The sequence below is a fragment of the Felis catus genome, chromosome F1, assembly GCF_018350175.1.
Source record: "Felis catus isolate Fca126 chromosome F1, F.catus_Fca126_mat1.0, whole genome shotgun sequence".
Classification (NCBI taxonomy): Eukaryota; Metazoa; Chordata; class Mammalia; order Carnivora; family Felidae; genus Felis; species Felis catus.
This window is the reverse complement of record NC_058384.1, coordinates 61,692,833-61,713,899: the sequence shown is the minus strand read 5'-3', so window position 1 is coordinate 61,713,899 and position 21,067 is coordinate 61,692,833. Positions and strand designations below refer to the sequence as shown.

Sequence of the window (21,067 nt, the reverse complement as noted above, 5' to 3'; positions counted from 1 at the left end):
CCTTCTTCCTTCCTTCCTTCCTCCCTCCCTCCCTCCCTCCTTCCCTCCTTCCCTCCTCCCTTCCTTCCTTCCCCTTCCTTCCTTCCTTCCTTCCTTCCTTCCTTCCTTCCTTCCTCCCTCCCTTCCTCCTTCCTTCCTTCTTCCTTCCTCCCTTCCTTCCTTCCTCCCTTCCTTCCTTCCTTTCTCCCTCCCTCACTCCTCCCTCCTCCCTCCTCTCTCCCTCCTTCCCTCCTCCCTTCTTCCCTCCCTCCTCTCTCTCCCTCCCTCCCTCCCTCCTTTGCTTCCTTCCTTCCTTCCTTCCTTCCTTCCTTCCTTCCTTCCTTCCTTCCTTCCTCCTGTCCACGCTTTCTCTCATTCTCCCTCATTATCTTTCATGTATGTGTCTTGCAGGACGATGGGACCCACGGAGGGCAGATACACAGACCACTAGGAGACAACGGCTCACAGCCTCAGGAAGCAAACGCAAGTTACTGGGGCTGCTGGACGAGGCTCTGGGAGCACAGAGAGGAGGAGGGAGTTTCCTGAGAGGACTGCAGAGGGAGCCGGCTGTGAAGGCTGGAGGCAAGCTGTTAAGTGTGCAAAGGCCACAGAGAGAGACTGAGCCAAAAGGAATCAAGGCTCTGAGGTGAGTGTGCCCCCTTTGTGCGGCAGGAGGTTTCCCCAGCTCATCCGGGCTGGAGCGTTCTGGAAGCACAGGAGGGCGGATTACCAGCTTTTCACATGCTTTGTTAGGAAAAGCCTGTTCTGAGGACAGGACGGTAAACTGAGGCAGACCAGTCAGGAGAATCCTGCGAGGTCCCCAGGGAGAGAAGATGAAGGCCCACAAAGAGAAAGTAGCAAGGGCCCGGGGCAGGGCCTTTTGGGGAGGGGCAGGACTTCAGGGATTTGCCCCACTAGGCTTACTGGAGGGTCTCTGGGGTTTGGGAATCTGAGAGCAGGTCTGGATTTACCTGGGTCCTCTATCCCCAGGATCCTGTTCTGTTCCGGGGGTGGGAGAAGGCAGATGGGCCTCACCCAGCAGCTCACGACCTCCCTGGAAAGACCTTGCTCACTCAGTTCGTCTTGGGAATGGGTTTTAATGGAAACAGAGAGTGAGATTCGTGGCACGTACGTTAGTCTGTGGCTACACAGTGAGGGGTAAGAATGGCCCCTGAGTGGCTGTGCCACTCTGTCCTCTGACTAGCAGCGTCTCCTTACCCTGAAAGGCTGTAATACTGTCCCCTGTGAGCTTAACTTTGGAGATATTTGGCTGACCGTCCACACGCTCCTCCTTCTGACCTGCCCTCTGTCTCCTCAGCAGCTCACCCCCGCCCGTCAGCACAGGACCACCAGTCAAGCTGACCACCTGGCCCCAGAGTTCGAAGACCACACTGACTAGTGAAATGCTCCCAAGGACATTTTTCATGAAGGCTAACAGCACGTACAAAGTGCTCATTAAATGGCAGCTCGGGTTCCTTCCCCCCATGACTTGAACTAGCTCGTTCCCTCAGGTATCCAAGAGGTCTGCTTGACAGGGGAAACGAGAAATCCTTCCTGTGCATAAATGAGGTTAGCCTTCTTGAGTACGTCTTTGCATTTTCAATGGGGTCTTTCAGGAAACAGAATGACTTAAACCAAGGACTGGTTCCAGCGCTGGAGCTCCCAGCCACTGAGGAGGAGCCGTAGGAAGCCATGTGGGTTCCAGGGCTATTTGTGCTGAGCCCTCAGAGAGGCTCCCCACCCAGCTTATGAAGCCTGGCCCCCAAAGATCATATCGCTTTGGTTTCTGTCTCTTTGTAATGACCATCCAGAATGGCTTCAATGTGTTTTCCATGTGTAGAAGTGGCTGTAACTTTCGAAAGATGTCTTGGTGGGGGATGGTTTAGAGAAAGGGAGGGATGGGGGTGTGAAGCAATATGGCTGAACTTGGCTCACAGAACCAAACGCAGGGAAGAGGGGACAGAGGCCACAACAAAGCACACTTCTCTGTGCCATTCTCGCTCCTCGTCTTGCTCAGAGCTGCTCTTAGGCTCCCAATGTGTTTAAGGGACTCCGTAACCACATGTAGAACCGAGCACATTTCTCTGCATCTTTTTGCCCCTCTCTCTCCCTCTCCTTCACATGACTTTTCCTCGTGGGCACTTTCTAGGCCCTGCAGAATCATTGCAGAATCAGTCTTAGTTGCAGACATTGCATTGTCTTGCAGGACGATGGGACCCACGGAGGGCAGATACACAGACCACTAGACAGACATTGCGGAATCAGTCTTAGTTGCAGACATTGCATTGTCTTGCAGGACGATGGGACCCACGGAGGGCAGATACACAGACCACTAGACAGACATTGCGGAATCAGTCTTAGTTGCAGACATTGCGCTGTCTTGCAGGACGATGGGACCCACGGAGGGCAGATACACAGACCACTAGACAGACATTGCGGAATCAGTCTTAGTTGCAGACATTGCATTGTCTTGCAGGACGATGGGACCCACGGAGGGCAGATACACAGACCACTAGACAGACATTGCGGAATCAGTCTTAGTTGCAGACATTGCGCTGTCTTGCAGGACGATGGGACCCACGGAGGGCAGATACACAGACCACTAGACAGACATTGCGGAATCAGTCTTAGTTGCAGACATTGCGCTGTCTTGCAGGACGATGGGACCCACGGAGGGCAGATACACAGACCACTAGACAGACATTGCGGAATCAGTCTTAGTTGCAGACATTGCGCTGTCTTGCAGGACGATGGGACCCACGGAGGGCAGATACACAGACCACTAGACAGACATTGCGGAATCAGTCTTAGTTGCAGACATTGCGCTGTCTTGCAGGACGATGGGACCCACGGAGGGCAGATACACAGACCACTAGACAGACATTGCGGAATCAGTCTTAGTTGCAGACATTGCGCTGTCTTGCAGGACGATGGGACCCACGGAGGGCAGATACACAGACCACTAGACAGACATTGCGGAATCAGTCTTAGTTGCAGACATTGCATTGTCTTGCAGGACGATGGGACCCACGGAGGGCAGATACACAGACCACTAGACAGACATTGCGGAATCAGTCTTAGTTGCAGACATTGCGCTGTCTTGCAGGACGATGGGACCCACGGAGGGCAGATACACAGACCACTAGACAGACATTGCGGAATCAGTCTTAGTTGCAGACATTGCGCTGTCTTGCAGGACGATGGGACCCACGGAGGGCAGATACACAGACCACTAGACAGACATTGCGGAATCAGTCTTAGTTGCAGACATTGCGCTGTCTTGCAGGACGATGGGACCCACGGAGGGCAGATACACAGACCACTAGACAGACATTGCGGAATCAGTCTTAGTTGAGGAGCTCGTTGCCTGGTCGGAAAAGAGAGGAGGAAATAGACCACAATCATGATAATCACCACAAACACTGAAATTCCTCTTTCTGTGCACAGGCACTGGGAGAGGTTTACATTTCTTAGGATTTTTCTCACATTTTTTCACTCCGTCAATACTTCCAACGCTGTGAAGCGGATACTCTTTTCATTATCCTATTTTGTCAAGACCCTTATTTTCTTTAATGTTTATTTATTTTTTGAGAAAGAGACAGAGCATGAGCAGCAGAGGGGCAGAGAGAGAGGGAGACACAGAATCCGAAGCAGGCTCCCGGCTCTGAGCCGTCAGCACAGAGCCCGACGCGGGGCTCGAACTCATGAACCGTGAGATGATGACTGGAGCCGAAGTCAGACGCTCACCTGACTGAGCCACCCACGTGCCTCTAGTTTCTTGAAGATAGTTTGATGCGGGGCTCGAACTCATGAACCGTGAGATCATGACTTGAGCCTAAGTTGGATGCTCTACCGACATCACCCTATTTAGAAAATGGGGGGAACCGAGGTGCCGAACAATTAAGTAACTTGCGCAAGGTCACGTACCTAGTCAAAGGCCAGGCTGACTCAGTCCCAGGCCACTTAACTGCACCACACAACACCTCCTCTGCCCGTGACGTTGGTGTTTTACAGCCCCGACTGGCACCTCTGGGAAGCTTCCTGGAGGAGATGTCTGAATCGTGAAAAATGAATACAAGTTTCTCCGGCAAAGGAGGAAGCAGGCTGCGGGGTGAGAGGAGTATTCTAGCCTAAGGCGATGTCAAAGTCTGGAAGCTGGGAAACATGGACTCAATTCTGAAAGCCAGGCGGAGCCTCTAAAAGTCTCAAGGATGACCAGACTTTGCTCTAGACACTCCTGCTCTCATTTCTGGGTGTTTCTGAAAGCCACAGTGTGAAGGATAGAGGCTCTGCAGAGAACAGCCAAGCGTCCCTTACTGTCTCTCTCTCTCTCTCTCCCTACCACGTACCTACCCTCCACATCCACTAGGACCTTTGCTCATTCATTTGTTCACTGATGCAACATTATTCAACAGCTGTTGATGAAGTGCCTCTTCTGTGTCAGGAACTGCACCAGGTACCAACGTGACAAACATGGACGAGGCACAGGTGATGCCCTGAGAAGGACAGGGCTGCCGGGGGACACAGGCATATACTCACGTGAGTTCAGAAGCAACAACGTGCAAAATGCTAGATCGTGGACACGTTCAAAGTGCGAAAGCTGAACAGTAGAGGAGGCGATAGGTCTTCACGGTTAAGAACACAGACCCTGGAGTCACATCGCTCTGGGTTCAAATCTCAGCTCGGCCGCATGGCGGCTGTGTGACCTTGGGTCACTTATTCCATTTCTCTGAATCTTAGTTTCCTCATGAGCAAATGTAGATCAGAGAGTTGTTACAAAGATCGAAGGAGTTAACGGTTTTTTAAAGTTATTTAGTACAATACAAACGTAGAAGCCCCGAAGTGACAATATTCCCCAGTAGATGTCACTGCTACATAGGGAGTTGGGTGAGATGTCTGAGTTCAAGTCTACCACTTGAGGATCCCTTCAGGAAACTGGTACACAAAAGGCTTTCTTTTCAAAATACAAAAATACAGCAGAGCGTGAGTAGGCTGTGAAATGTACAGGGGTCAGGGCTCACGATCACCTTTCCTAAGTCTTTAGACGTACTTGGAAGTTTTAAATATTTTCCAGAGTGGCTCTCTGATGGAAGCAATTTTCTTTCTGTTTCCTAGAAATCCTAGATTTGATTTCTTTGGCTTAGGTTTTGTCAGGGAGCACCTATTAATTTCCAAGTGTTTCAAACCATTTCTGAGAAGGCAGGTGACTAATGGTTGCCAGAAGCCACCAAGATCTAACTTTAAGAGGAACTCAAGACGGGGACCTGGGGACCTTGTGGCACAGGAAACACCTTCAGGCAGCAAGAGGCAGCATCACTGGGGCTGGCTTTATGGCAACTAAGTTTGAACCTATAGCCCTATTTTCGGTGGACTGGGAAAGGTCGAAGCTCAGCGACTCAGGTTTTGCTCCATGATCTCCATAGATCTCAGCTCAGACATGGCATAGTGGGTGAGTGATTTTCTTTCTGGCTCTTGATGCTGACATGACCGGCCCTTGGGGTGAAATAGGTAGGCAGACACCACAGGGGTCATCGTGCACTCATCTTCTTATCGGATCTCGTACAGAAAACTTCCTTTGGACCAGACTTAGTGTAAGGGATACAGACGTGAATAAGGCATGGTCCTTTTCCTCAAACAGTTCCCAGTCTAGACGTGAGTGGGAGGAATAGACCTGCGACTGTATAGGTATAATACGCTCTTTTAAATATATTTTTTAAGAAGTGTCAATAAAGTCTGTAAAGAAGGGGAATTTGGACCTTTGCGTTGAAGGATGAATGGGAGTTTTTCATGGGGAGAAGTGAGAGGAGAACATTCCAGATAGAAGAAGCAATGCCCATCCAAGTACAACGCCTCAAAGGCAAAACTAATAGCAACTGCTCTGAATTGAGGGTCTGGGGATTTGGGTGGAAAGATGAGGTGCCCCTCTCAAAGTAAAGGAGGCTGTGTGCGGGTGCTACAAAGGCCCAAAGATCCTATAAAAGGAGTCCTAAATGCTTCCATGTTGGAACCATGCTTTTCCCCTATATCGTTCATTCTGTGACTTCTATTTCCTTGCTAGGCAATCAGCGCCCACTTCATTTCACAGGGGCCAGGCTACCAGGGTAATTTTGGGCACGCAATACAATTTGCCTCGGCCCTTGTAAAGGAAGGCCCTGGTAAAATAACAACCAGCCTTAAGGTACACTAGCTAATAGTGATAAGGGTGGATGTTAGTGATGGTTCATCCTGTTGAGTTCTGTCTAGCCCTGTATTAAATGATGCGTGTGTGTTATCTCATCTAATCCTCATACCCACCTTACGAAGGAGAAGGCAGAAGAGTGTCAGGTTCGCGGCAAAGCCTGGGCTGTGGGCATCTGGGGCCAGACTGGCTGGGTTCGTATCTTGATAGTATTCCTTATGAGCTAGGTGACCTCGGGAAATGGCTCCATGCTTCTGCGTGCCCCAGTGTCTCCATCTATAAAATGGGGATAATCACAGTACCTACCTTTTGCATATGAATTCACTTTAGGGGACGGCACCGGAAGAGCTATCCTGGGCTGCAGATCGCCAAGAGTGGTTTTAAGAACCTACTTTGTATCCAGCTGCCAGCACCTCACTCACGGTGAATGAATCTGAGAAACTCAACAGGTACAAGCAATCACCGGAAAGCTATTTGTTGTGATTGGAAAACACTCAAAGAAATGGAGTGGTTCATAGATGATTTAATATTTCAGAGGTGGCACGTGTGAATGAGTAAGCTCAGGGTATATGAGCGAGTTTACATTCCACATCAAGGTTTTACTTAAATTTTACATTTTGTTTAAATGAGAAGTGAGATCAATGTAATATGGCTTAAACCTTTCTCAGAAATTTATGGCTTCTTTTAATAAACCTCATAAAAGACACTTTTAAACATATGCAGCGTTCTTAATGTAATGGTTCCATTCCTGAAATATATAGTATTTAGGTAGCATCTAAAATGCTGTAAAAGTATCACAAAGGCTGTAAAAATATTGTTAACGGGAAGAAATCTTTTAGAGGGATAAATATTTTCTTGGAAAAGGAAAACGCTGTGAACCTTTTAAGCAGGGGAATGGCTTGGTTTTGAAAAATAACAATTTGCCTTTTTTATGTCCTTTCTGTGGTTCTACTTCAGCCAATTATTAGATTAAAGCAAGCTGTTGCTACGTGCCCTAGAAACTCAGACGGATTTGATGGTGCGCCCTAAGTTTGTGAGGACAAGTTCCATTTAAAGCTTTAATGAGGTCAAGGGAACAAAGAAGGAGCCTGGCTGAGTCCTTTGTGTTATTTCAGGACTGTATCTTAGAATTACGAGGCTTGCATAATGCCAGGGAAAGAACACAGGATTTAGAGCTAAAAGCCCTCAGTTTGAGACCTGGCTCTGCCATTTACTGGCTCTGTGACCTTGGCATAGTCACTTAAACCCTCTGAGGCTCGATTTCTTGGGTCTAGAAAACGGAATTGAGATAGCTGCTGCAGCCACTTTGTGAGGCTATTGTAGAGTCAAACGATTGAATGTAGAATGAAGTGCTTTGTAAGCTGGGAAGGCGTAAAGTGCTCGTAGACTTCATTTACTTGACAAACATTTGTTGAGCACTTATTATGTGCAGACACAGAGCAGAGCCTCCTGTAAACCATTCTACATGGATGAGAGGCTATTCCACCCTTAAAGATACATAGGTACATTCTTCTTCGGTGACCTTTTTCCCCATCTATTAATCGCCACCTTTAGAAAGTTTTCCACTGCATACAACATAAGACACGGATAACTGTTAGTAATGAATAGAGAAGCACTCCGTGCTATGATTGGAAAGAACATTGAGTCCAAACTCTTTCCCACACAGATGATGAAGCAAAGGTCCAGAGGGGGAGATGGTGTGCCCAGCCAGATTCAGTTTTCATCCGCTACAAGCCACAATGCCATATATAAACATCAGTAGAATAAGAAAAAGAATATGTCTCCTGCCTACTGCCCAGACTTACCCTGCGTGAGCGGGGCAGTTCTGGAGGATGAAGAGAGGGAGGCTAAGGCCAATTCAGGAGGGATTTTGCATATATGTCAAGGCATTTAGACATTATCCAGCAAATGTGGGACTCCAGTAAAATATTTTAAGCAAGACAGTTATAGAATTAGATACATGTTTCAGAAAGAAGACCCCGGGACAGTGTAGAAAATGAGTTTGTTCTTGTTCATGACAGGGGAGAGGGGACATGTTGGAAGGCAGCTCCTTAGACTTACTGGGAAGTGATGTAGGTTTGAATGGTGGACTGTCTGTGGGGATGGGACGTATGAGTCCACTGAGCATGGTGGTGACTGGAAGAGACCTCCTCCCTCCCCAGCTTGGGAAACTGGGTGGGTGATAGTTTTCACTGAGAAGGAAAGAGGAGGAGGAGGAGGAGGAGGAGGAGGAGGAGGAAGAGAAGCAAGAATTAATTGGTGGGGGGAGGTGGAAAGATCTTGAGATCAGGTTGACATTTAGGGGCCGATGTAAAAAACTATATAGTTGAAAAGAACCTAGAACTTTGAAAGAAACTCTGTGCTGAAGACATTTATTTGCTATTTCTAACTCCTGTGATGAACACAGTTTAGATTCCAGTGTAGACTGTTAGAAAGAAAACAAGATCTGGTGTAGAAAATAATAACAATAGTGAAAAGAACTAATGTTTATTTAGCCCTTATGTGCCAGGCACTGTGTTAATTCTTTTAACAAGTTATTTCCCATATTGAGCCACTGGGGAAAGAATGAAACCCATGGCACGCTGTGGAATAAAACGTCAGAGGGGTTACAATAAAATTCAAAATCATACTAGGCCTTCTGATCAAGGACTCAGAGGGGATCTGTCTGCCTTCTGAGGATTCGGGGCTTTTCTCAAGTACAAAAAGTGATCAGATATTAATTCTTTAAATGTACATTTCACTATGCCCTCTCTACTCTTCTTCTGGGGTCTAGAGCCCATCAGTGTATCCTCCTTTTAATTTCTCTTTCATTTTTATTTTTATTTTAAAAAATGTTTATTTATTTATTTTGGGAGGTGGGGAGGGCCAAGAGAGGGAGAGAGAGGATCCCAAGCAGGCTCCATGCCATCAGCACAGAGCCCAACATGGGGCTCAAACCCACAGACCAGGAGATCATGACCTGAGTCAAAATGAAGAATCTGACCCTTAATCAACTGAGCCACCCAAGCTCCCCTTAACTTCTCTTTCGTTTTTAAATAATGCAACCTCCATTTTAGTAGGACTTGGCTACTAAGCGAAATATATAATCCGCTGTCAATTCCATTCAATTAATTTCCATTTTATATATTGTAAATTTGTGTCTGAAAGGCCAATCTATGTCTTTGTAAAAACCATATTCCACATCTTAACTTACGGTTTCAATCTCTCTTCTAGTTTTTTGAAATTACAAAAACATTTTAAATATTCTTGTAATGACTTGTACACTAATTATATCATCTGTGTCATTTCTGGTCAGTTGCAGTCGATTTCTTTATCTACATTATGGGTCACATTTCCTGATTTTTTTTACGTCAGGGAACTTTTGACTGAATGCTGGACTCTGTGGTTGTTACTTTCTGCGTGATAGTTTTTGTACTCCTGAAAGTATCTTCTTGAACTTTGTTTTGCAAAGCAGTTTTATTATTCAGAAATAGTTTAAACCTTTTGGATCTTGCATTTAAGCTTTCTTAGGGTGGATGGAAACATGTCTAGTCTAGCCTGATTTTTCCCCATAGCAGAGACAGACTCTTCTGAGTACTACACTTGATGGCCCATCAATTAGGAGATTTTCTACTCTGGCTGGTGGGAACAGGCAATATTCTTGGCTCTGTTTGAGGATAAGTAATTGGTCCTTCTAATCCTTCAGGTCGATCTTTCCCTGGGTTTTGCTACTTTCCATAAACATAGCTGTTGATCAGTAGTGAGTTAAAGACTTAAGAGGACTCTGCAGATTTCCATGTTCCGTCCCCACATAGTTCTCTTTTCTTTGAGATTCTTCCCTGAAAACTCTAGCTGCCTTAGCCTAACTATACTTCTAGCTTCACTTCTTCACCCTAGAGACTGTCAGTCCAGGCTCCCTCTCCCTATGCTGTAGCCCAGGTACTGTATCCAGGCAGCAATCTGGGGAAATCGTAGGACTTAGTTCATTTGCTTCATGTTTCCAAGGTTTCCTACTCCTCTGTTGTCTCACAGCTAACATCTTGAATTACGTTGTCTCATGTATTTCATGGTATTTCATTTGTTTCTAGAGGAGAGTAAATCAGTCCTTGTTAATCCAACTTGTCCAGAAGAGTAGTTTTCACAACGCTATCTTGACCGGAAGTCAGCGAGGTATGGAATATGCTGAAAACTACTGAGTCACAACATAAAGACTGAACCAGGTGTTAACGGGAGATCATAGAGCTAAAGAAAGGTACTGCTCTGTGGAAGAAGAGTAAGAGCCAAAGAGCTGTATATTCTCTTCCTACTTTCAAATGTGGTCCCTGGTGACAGTGGAGGAAAATGAGCCAATTATAGAACCATTTAATCCAACCATCAAGGCCAACTGTTGGCCAAGTCAAAGCTTTTTGTTTGCAAGATTGTGGTGCTCCTCTTGCTGTCTTACAAAACTCTGACAACCCACTAACCGTAGCTCCACATCCTTCTGTATGGCTCTGGAACACTAGAAAACCACTAGAAGAACCAAACAACACAGACCAGTCTGGGGCGCTCAGAGATAGCTTTAAAAACCCTCGGGCAAAACTAATTTAGCTCCAGGCACTGAAACCCCAAATTTGTACTGTTTTCCCAAGGCTGCTGTAATTAACTACCACAAACTTGGTAAATACCACAAACAGAAACTTATTCCCCTGTAAGAAGAGCCTAGAAGTCTGAAATCAAGGTGTCAGGAAGACCATGCTCTCTCTGAATGCCCCAGGAAAGAGTTCTTCCTTGTCTCTTCTAGCTACTGGTGGGTCCCAGAATTCCTTGGTTTGTGGCTGCATAACTCCAGTCTCTGCCTCTGTCAGTAAGGTTTCTTGAGTGTGTGGCAGATGGTGGGGGTTGGCAGAGCTGAGAAAGATGTGGGAGAGGATGGGGCAAAATCTTCAAGGCTGCAGCAATGTGAAGAAGTCACAAAGTTCATAACAACAGCTCCCAGGGAGGAAGGCCGCGTGGAAACAGAGGCAGAGACTAAGACCTTATACACAAGGTACTCACAGCAGTGCTAGGCACATAGTGTCGTATATGCGTGTTAATCACTGTTATCGGAAAAGGTCACCGGGATTCCTTGCCGACTGACTGGGACGGCCACAGGGACTTATTCAGATTGCTTCCTATTTCTGAGATTGCCCTGTCCTTTGTTGCTTGATATACAATGTTTTCAAAATTGTTGTTTCATATATTGTGTATGTATTTGTTTCGGCGGAGAGGGTAAGTCTAGTCTCTGTAAGTTTTCTGGAAATAGAAGTGTCAGAATGCTGTCTTAACTAAACCTCAGGAAAGAAAGTCAATCCTTCTAAAGAGCCCGATATCAGCAGTATACAGAAATATAAGGTTAAACAGAACAGGGTTCCAAACTTCTGAACATTTCTTTGTGAACCTGCCTCGACTCAATTTTTAATTTGTTTTCAGCCAAAGCCCCGATGAATTATGGCAACGGCATGACCCCTCTTCCAGGATGCATATAGATATTGGAGCTCACATCTCATAAACTCTCTCTTCATGCTGATCTGACATCACACCAGGGGAACAATGAAAAATATTTTCCCAAACACTCTTTTCTCTGTAGGTACCATCACATTATTCATTCATCCACTCACTCTGGAATCAAGTCATTACAAAGAAGGTAGTGGGAAGTGACTGAGTCCTGGATATATTTTGGAAATACTTGTTTTTGACATTACATGCTGACGAATTAAACGTGGGGCATGAAGGAAAAACAGCAACCAAGGATAACAGCTGGGTTTTGTGTTTAACAACTGAGTGGATGATGCTGTTGTTACTAAGGTGAGGAAGGCTAAGGCGGGTAGGACAATAAGATCTGTGTTGTGGCTGTGTCCCGTTCGAGGTACCATCAGACATCTAAGGGGGGCGGGGTTGCCGAATGAACGCTTACATTTACAAACTCAGTAGACAAGTCCAGCCTGGAGACATGTTTTTGGAAGTTCTGAAAAAAATATATATTTGCACACACACCTATATATGCGTATAGGTATATGTATATACATATATATGAAAGCATAACGATTATATGTTATTAATATGTATTAAAAAATATATATATTATTTATAGCACCCAGGAACATCATCTGAGGAGAAACGTAGAGCAAGGCACAGGGCACATTCTTCAGGTTCTGTGAGCACTATCACATTTAAGGCTGTTGCAGAGAAAAGAGATGTCAGTGAAGGGATTGAGAAGGCAGTGAAGTCAGAGGAAGATGGGGTGAAGGTGATATTCTAAAGCATCATGGAAGAAGGTATTAAAAGAAGGAGGGTGTGGCCAACTGAGTCAAATGCTGGGCCGAATTTGAATAAGGTGCACATAGCAATCTGACTTGCAACATGCAAGTTATTGTTGACCTTGAAACGCCCTGAAGGGCTTGGAGATGTGGGCCAATGCCCAAGGAATGACTTGAGGAGGGGAGGAGATGTGAGGACGGAGATCCCGTGGGCACATGCAGCTCTTTTGAGGCATTTGACTACCAACGGGAGTGAAGGAATGCGATGGAAGCTGCTGGAAATCAGGGTTGAGGGGACTTGGCTTGTTTCCTTTCTGAGACAGATGATATTAAAGCATGATGTTAAGGTTTGTATGCTGATGGTCATGATCCAGTGGAGAGGAAGGAATGGATGGTGGAAGAGCCAAAGGGGGTATTTGCGGGAGTGGGGGAGTACTAGAGTGAGGAAGAATGGACTCCAAGTTGTGGAGAAGGAGCAAGTGAATTCGCCTGGGCGCTAGCTGAATTGTCTTCAGGGTAGGATGGCCACAACAACGACCCCCAAATAAAAGGAAAGCACTTGTGTGCGTGTGCGTGCGTGTGCGTGTGTTTCCCATCAGCGGCATTCAGCTTCTTAGGTGCAGATGTAGTGGGAGTGGATGGCTGCGTTTCACAGGACTGAGATTTCACTGGGCAGATATGATGGCGAAAGACTTAAGGTTGATTGGCGACCCAACATAAAACCATGCTGGTAAGTTGTGAAACAGGTACAGAAGGAGGAGGGAGTGACCCATTTATGAGGATGGCCCAGGGAACTGCTCTGGCCCCACTGCTCTGGGGGAATCCAAGGAGACAGTTCTGCTACATGGTGGCCCCTCTGGGACAGAGGGCTTGCCCCCAGCTGTGTGTTCCTGGAAACTGGTGAGTCAGGTGCTGTGCCCGAGACCAAGGGAGGGAGGTTTAAACATTAAAATGATCCTTTTCTTGTCCTTGAGGGTCTAAGTTTTATTCCTAAGAATACCCGATTCCCTGGATTGCTCCTTATGTGTCCGTCCTTTTCTGCTGTGCCCCTACTTTTGCTCCTGGTAAGGGAGACATCACTCAGGGGCTGACGTATCCCTCCAGCTCGTGCCAGTGACACCAGACCCCTGTGATGACCGGGTCAGGGGACTCTCAAAGGGAGGAGGTGTGAAGCGAAGTCTTGAGTGAGCAAAACACAAGCCTGGAAGTTAGAGGACGTGACCTTCGGTCCTGAATGTGCCCTTTCTGGTTGCTTGCCACATCTGATTGATGCTTAGCCCCCATGCCTGGAACCTAACTGGAACATGAGCTCTCACTGTGACTACCCAGAGACTCCCCCCTTGAAACTACGGAGGGGAGCTTAGAGATTTTACAACTTACCCATAATTGTGAGGCAGCTAAGGTCCCGAGGAGAGAGCCTGGGGCCAAGCTCGTTTACCTCTGGAGCCCCAGAGCCAGGTCTGGGGTACACACAGCTCAGACTCCTAGTCTGGTGCCTTCTACAGATTTGTTTTTCTTTCACAAATAGCCATGTGCCTCCCCTCCCCACTTTTGCTAATGCCATAATTGTCTCACCCATTCACAGCTCTGTGTCAGGCATGCCAGTTCTGTGTTCATTTAAGTGGACAAAGGAGTAAACAAATTAATTTTGGTCCTACAAATGCAGTGGGTGACAGTTTCTAGTTTTGGGGTAAAAATAATATCATCTCTGATTTGGGGGGAATAAAGTCACTGTCATCCAGAAAGGCCTTTTTCATGATAAACATAATGGCCATGATGTTTACTCCTGCTAAGGATGGGTCTAGGACCTCTGGGAAAGCACCCCCCCCCCATTCCCCTTCCCCCATCCCCCACTGCCTCTAAGTCTCAGTCAAGGTGTAGGGCTGCACAGGCTCTTGGAACTTTCTACTCTTCCGGGGGCACTGCTTCCCTTTCCTCTTTCCCTCCTCTCTCTCTCTCTCTCTCTCACTCCCTCTCTCTTTCTCTCTCAGCCCCAGGAAGTGGCTCTGTATTACATGCTGGGGCCAGATACCAAGGAGCACCCAGCAATAAAGCCCCTGAAAAATCTATGATCAATACTAGTGAGGAAAGGAAGAAAACAGATGAGGTGTTTGGATGCTCACTAACATACATATGCAAATACAGCATCAATGGATTCCCAGAACTGAGTGGCTCCAAAGGACTCAGGAAGACAATAGTCCCAATTTACCACCAGCCTGGATACAAGGAGGCAGGAGGCTGCTGATTTTCTGAACAAAAGAAGGGTCAAATCTCAAGCTCAAACAGCTCTAAATAGGATAAACACACAGGAGAGAACTGGGAAGTAGGGGTGGGACGGTGGGGAGGAGATGCTTAAGGGAGCCACTCAGGGAGTCCTAATGGGAACTGCTGAAAGATAAACTGAGGCACATTAGAAATTCTAAGAGCTTATTTGAGCGAAAATGGATTTGAATCGGGCAGCACCCAGTCCCGCAGAGAGAAAGGAGCTCCGAGGTTCTGTACTCGTAGGCAGCCGGGAACAGAATCAAGGAAGTTGGACGGGACCAAAGCGTGGGCTGGTTCTGGCGGGTCACTTTCCTTCAGGGGATGGCAGGAGTCAATCGGGCTGATGCTCTACGTAAGTAGCATTGATCAGTCATTCCTGATCGGCAGGGTTAGGATTCCATTTCCGGGAGAGACAGTCATATCTCCGTGGGGTGACATGGGGTAAGCGACTCTCTGCTTGGAGCCCGTTGTCTTGTTTTCAACAGAAGCCACTGGCAGAGACAAAGGCAGGTGACCAGCATCCACAGGGAAGGGGGAAAGGGAACTGGTTTTGGACAACTGGAATCTGGCTTCCTGACGTTGCTGGTGCTTTATGAAGAGTAGCTTCAGACAGAAGTCCACACTTCCTCTGCCTCCCCGGTATCCCCCCCACCCCCAACACACACACACCCGGCTCCCTGGACACACAGACTTGGAGAGTTCAAGTATCCACATCAATAGGTCTTAAACTCATACAGCTTTGGAGTAGGAAGGGCCACATGACTGATTTGACCTCTCTCGTTTTCTACGTGGGGGCTCTGAGTCCTACAGAGATTGTGTACCCTGCCTAACTTTAGTTTTAAGGCGAGATGGGCTTTCGGGATCATGAGAACTTTGAATTGGCTATTACAAGCCCCCTGCTTTCAGCGACCTTCTCTCTGGGCCCAAGAAGTCCTCCCCCGATGCTTCCTGTGTGAGACATGGAACAGTCTGGGTTGGGTCTGTGTCTCTCCCAGCCGTTTAGGACACTCAGATGAGGCTCCAGGTTCATGAGAGGGGATTCAGTGCTCATGACCAGGCAGCTACTTACTGGGTGGTGCTTGGTGCTTTTCCCCACCTGTCTGTGTCCTATGTACCCTCAAGGGGCAGATTGAGTTCATGTGCCCAGGACGCGTATTCCAACCACCACAGCCTCATGGCCTCTTCCACTGACCTGGTTTTTGGACCAAAACACCAATATTAAGACTTTCTAAATACCAGGCTCCATACCTACTGCAACAGAATCCCTTGGGAGGAGCCTTTCTCAAAATACCAATTCATAGGCCCCACTTCTAGAGATTCTGTCTTCGTAGGACAGACCTGGAATAGAGCTCATTGCTTTGTGTTTTTCTAAAACTCCTACAGGTAATACTGGTGGGAGCCAAGTTCTAGAAACCATCGCTTCCTACCATTAATGAAAATATAAATGAACTTTTTTGTCTGTTTACTTAGTGCCAGCCACTCTATGAAATCCCCCCTAATTATCCCAAGAGGAGGGTGCCATTCTCTTTTGGCCAGGAACTCTCACAAGGTCACAAAGGTTTTGAGTGGCGGGACTGGGCTGGCATCCTCCCCATTACCTTCATTATTTGACCTTGAGCAAAAAAGCAAATCTCTTTATTTACTTATTTTTTTAACGTGTGTATTTATTTTGAGAGAGGCAGAGATAGTGCGAGCAGGGGAGGGGCAGGGAGAGAGACAGGGAGAGAGAGAATCCCAAGCAGGCTCCACACTGCCAGTGGCAGAGCCCTATGTGGGGCTTGAACCCATGAAGCTGTGAGATCATGACTTGAGCCAGAACTAAGAGTCGGTTGTTTGACTGAGCCACCCTGGCAGGTCAAAAGCAAATGTCCTAAAGGCTTGTGTGTTTCCTCTGGTAAATGAAGAAAGAAATGGCCATTTCATGGGGGATTTGTACAGAATGAATCAGTGCTTAGGACATCGTGAAACATAGGTGGGGTGCCTGGGTGGCTCAGTTGGTTGAGTGTCAGACTCCTGATCACAGCTTAGGTCACGATCTCATGGTTCATGGGATCACTGCATCGGGCTCTGTGTGGACAGCGTGGAGCCTGCTTGGGACTCTCTCTCTCTCTCTCTCTCTCTCTCTCTCTCTCTCTCTCTCCCACTCTCTGCCCCTCCCCTGCTCATTCTCTCTCTTAAAATAAATAAATAAACTTTTTCAAAAAGGACATTGTGAAACATACAGAAGGCACTCACAGTTTGTGTGTGGTATTGTTTTAGGTCACATGGGAACATAGTTACCTCCCTGAATATGGTTTAAAAAACAAGTTTATGGTGTAAACTATGACAAAGTGTATGTTGTCTGGACTCCAAAGGAGTCCTCTGCTCTGGAAGTGTTACTGTTTACAGTGACAAAAGACTTTCGCTTGTCACTTGTCATTTGCTCTTCAGGACCCTCAGGAGTTATTACTTTTTAATGCATTTGCAAAAAAATAAATAAATAAAAATAGCAGTCAGGGAACTCAAATGAACTGCCTTAAGTTTGTATTTTTATTAGGTCCATTCTGATTTATCAGAGGTTCTAACCTTATACGCCCATGAATATTTTTGTTGACTCAAAACCCCAAGATATTATTTATCTTTACCCTAAAGCAAAACAATTTATCCCCTACCCTGCCTCTCTGATCCTCCCCCACCCCCCTGTCCCTCCCCAACCTCATCTAGAAAACACTCAGGAATGGGCCAGGGTGCATTACGAGAACCCCCTTGGGAAAAGAGCTCCTGTTTGACTGTTTTGAGTAAGTTTGGAATTTTTCATTTTATCCTAAGGTCAATTTACCCACCCTAGAAATGACACATCTTTGATGAAATGTCCTGGCGTAAGATAGATCGTTGGTGCGGTGAGACAGGAATGAGACACTAAACAGGGAACATATAGTACAAAACACATCATTTCATTCACCCAGCCCTGACAGTGGACCCCCAAGTGATCTGTCCCCTCTGGGCCACTTCGTCCCTTTCCTTGGGAAAGCCCTCGAAACACCGTAGTTTCTCCTGGTCTGTCATTTCTCTGTTCGCCTAGGAGTTCTCTTTCTGAATTTCATCCCTGCTCTCTCTACGTTTTGTTCCATTTCTCTTTTCCCAGACTAATTTAAGGACATTACGCTTCACATTTGGCAGTCTTTCATTAATCTTCCATAAATGTTGATATATTTCTCCTTTAATTCCTGCTAAACTTTATAGATCTTGCAGAAATGTGGCCCATGTAGCTTTTAGTGCCTCCGTGGTAAAACATCCTCTTTAGCAAAATGTATTTCAGTCAGTTGCATTTGACAGTAAGAAATGTTTCCTGAATGGTAAAGCCAGAAGCTAGATCAGTATAGGTTACGCTCCATCGCTGGGGCCACTGACTCAGGACTTCGCTTTTCAGGGTGCGCAGTTTGTGGGGCTCCTTGCAGACACAGAGAAAGCTCTTTCTTTGAGGTTGGGAGGCTGGGGAGGGGAAGGAAGGAAAGGAGAATGTGGGGAGCCTCACGGTACTCTTTGTCCACAGACAAGGAACATCCCTTCCAGATCTGAGAATCTATCAAACCAATAAATTAGTATTAAAAGAATCAGAACCATGGCACCATTTTAATAAAGCTTAATTTCTATGGATGTCTGGTTTAATTTAGTCAGTTCCTTTCTTCTCTTGGTCCCTCTCTGCACCTCCCCCTTGCCTCCCTTTGTCTGCTTGGTCCTTGGGTTTATTTCCACTGGCTGTGGGTTAACCCACACGCCTGGACTGGTGTTCAGGCCAGCTGTTCCTTTCCCCCCCGCAGACCGGGCTTCCAGGGTTCTTGTTCCAAGGCCAGTGCTGGATGCCTGAGTCCTGTGGAGGACGTCCCAGCGTGTTCCCAGCGTCCACACACAGATCCACAAAGGATTCCATCCTGTGGCTTCATTGCTCACGAGATTCTCACTCCAGTGGAAATTTGTATTTCCTCTCTGAAGCCAATATGGTTGTTTCTCTTCTTTTCTTTTTATTTCAAGATTTAGGCTCTTCTAAAATTGCATTTCACTTCTGTGCCTGGCTGCCCAGTCTGTGTAGCGGGGTTCTTTTCCAGCAGTTGTATTTTCTGTGCATTTCCTCTGAGCTTATTCCTTACCCTGAATTACTATGCCTTGATATGCAATCCACAGGGCTTTTCTTTTGAGACTTCTAAAATATTTCCAACATGGGATTTCCATGATATTAAAAATTTTTTATTATGAAATACATCATCCACGGGGAAGAGGATATATACCATATATTTAGAATTTAAAGAAAAATATTGAAATGAGCTCATATGTACCCATCAGCCCACATACCAAAGAGAACAACGTTGGGACCTCTTCACATTCCGTGTGTCCTTCACAGATCACGCCCCCTCTCTCCCTGCTTGCGCTAACCACAGTCTGGATTGGGTGTAAATCATTCTTGTTGTCGCTTTCACACATGTATGTCTCCCTAAATAATATATTATTTACTTGCTTTCCGTGTTTGATTCTCATATAAATGAAGTCATACTGCCTATGTTCTCCGATTTTGAATGTTTTACTCAATACTATATCTTTGAGATGCATCTAAATTTTTACATAGAGCTATATTCACTCATTTTTACCATATAGTAGTGCCTGTTTTTTTCACAACAATTTTACACAACAATTTGTTGATCCTTTTTTTTTTTTTTTTCTCCTGGGCATTTGTGCCGGTTTTAGTTTCTTTGCTATTGTAAAAGCATTACTTCTGAACATTCTTTTATGTCTGCTGGAGTAGAATTGCTAGCTGGTAGGCTCTATACATCTTCAAGTTTCCTAGGTAGTTTTTTTCTGAATTATTTTCCAATCAGTGGAGTCAATTTATCCTCCAGTTAGCAGAGGATAAAACTTTTCACTGCACATTCTTGCCAGCTTCTGGTGTTGTCCAACACTTACATTTTTGCTAATCTGTTGGTTGTGTAGTTGCGTATCACTGGGATTTTAACTTGCATTTCACTGATTACTAATCAAATGAGTACCTTTCATATGTTTATTGACCATTGGTGTTTTCTCTTCTGGAAAACGCATGTCTATGACTTTTGCCAATTTTTGATTGGCATTTTGTCTTTTTCTTTTTAAATTGTAGTGTTTTTTTTTTTTTCTGAACACAAATATTTTATTGTGGTGTGTTTTGCAAAAAAAATATTTTTCTTAATCTCTGGCTTGCGTTTCACTTTCTTTATAGTGTCTTTTGTTCAAAGTATGTTCTATTTTTTTTAAAATTTTTTTAAACGTTTATTTATTTTTGAGCCAGAGAGAGACACAGCACGAACAGGGGAGGGTCAGAGAGAGAGGGAGACACAGAATCTGAAACAGGCTCCAGGCTCTGAGGGGTCAGCACAGAGCCCGACGCACGGCTCGAACTCACGGACCGCGAGGTCATGACCTGAGCTGAAGTCGGACACGAAACCGACTGAGCCACCCAGGTGCCCCAAAGTATGTTCTATTTTTAATAGAGTTGAATCCTTAAGTTTCTTTATTTATGATTTTTGCTTTTTTTTTTTTTTAATATTTATTTATTTTGAGAGAGACAGAGACAGCATGAGGGAAGGGACAGAGAGAGAGAGGGAGACAGAGAATCCCAAGCAGGCTCCATGCTGCCAGCACAGAGCCTGGTGAATGGCTGGAACTCACAAAACCGTGAGATCACGACCTGAGCTGAAACTAAGAGTCAGACTCTTAACACCCAGGCGCTCTTATGATTTTTGCTTTTTGAGTCTGGTTTAAGAAATCTTTTTCTACCTTGAAGTCATGAAGATCTCCTCTGATACTTTATTTTAAAAATTTTAAGTTTTGGTGCACCTGGGGGCCTTGGGATTCTCTCTCTCCTTCTCTCTCTGCCCCTCCCCTGCTCATGCTCTCTTTCTGTCTCTCTCAAGATAAGTAAACATCAAAAAAAATTAAAAAAAAATTTTAAGGTTTGTCTTTCATGTTTAACTGATAATTCTAGCTGCAACTGATCTTTGCAAATAGTGGAAAATAGGTATTCAATGTTATTTTTTCCACAGGGCTAACTAATTTTCTCCTCATTACTTATTGAGTAGAGTCTACTTTATTGACTTTTTTCACAAAGTCAATTCTGTCACCTATTCAGTTTCTGGAATCTCCATTTGATTGCAGTTGTCTATGTATCTTACCCTGGCCCAAATGACACAGCTTTTTACCAGACTTTTTAATAATCCTTGATTATAAATTCACAATCTTGGGGCACCTGGGTGGCTCAGTTGGTTAAGCATCCAACTTCAGCTCAGGTCATGATCTTGTAGTTCATGAATTCGAGGCCCTCGTCGGGCTCTATGCTGACAGCTCAGAGCCTAGAGCCTGCTTTGGATTCTGTGTCTTCCTCTCT

At 45.7% G+C, this 21,067-nt stretch overlaps 1 protein-coding gene across 1 annotated transcript in view; it reads left to right on the top strand.

Moving 5' to 3' along the window:
* Window positions 1-21,067, top strand: part of LOC123382742 — a 95,042-nt gene that overhangs the window by 53,908 nt on the left and 20,067 nt on the right. Inside the window, exons 2-3 of the mRNA XM_045048632.1 lie at window positions 391-625; window positions 6,488-6,606. Of these exons, the coding sequence (XP_044904567.1) occupies window positions 391-525 (135 nt within the window). The 3' untranslated portion in view covers window positions 526-625; window positions 6,488-6,606. The remainder of the gene's footprint in view (window positions 1-390; window positions 626-6,487; window positions 6,607-21,067) is intronic.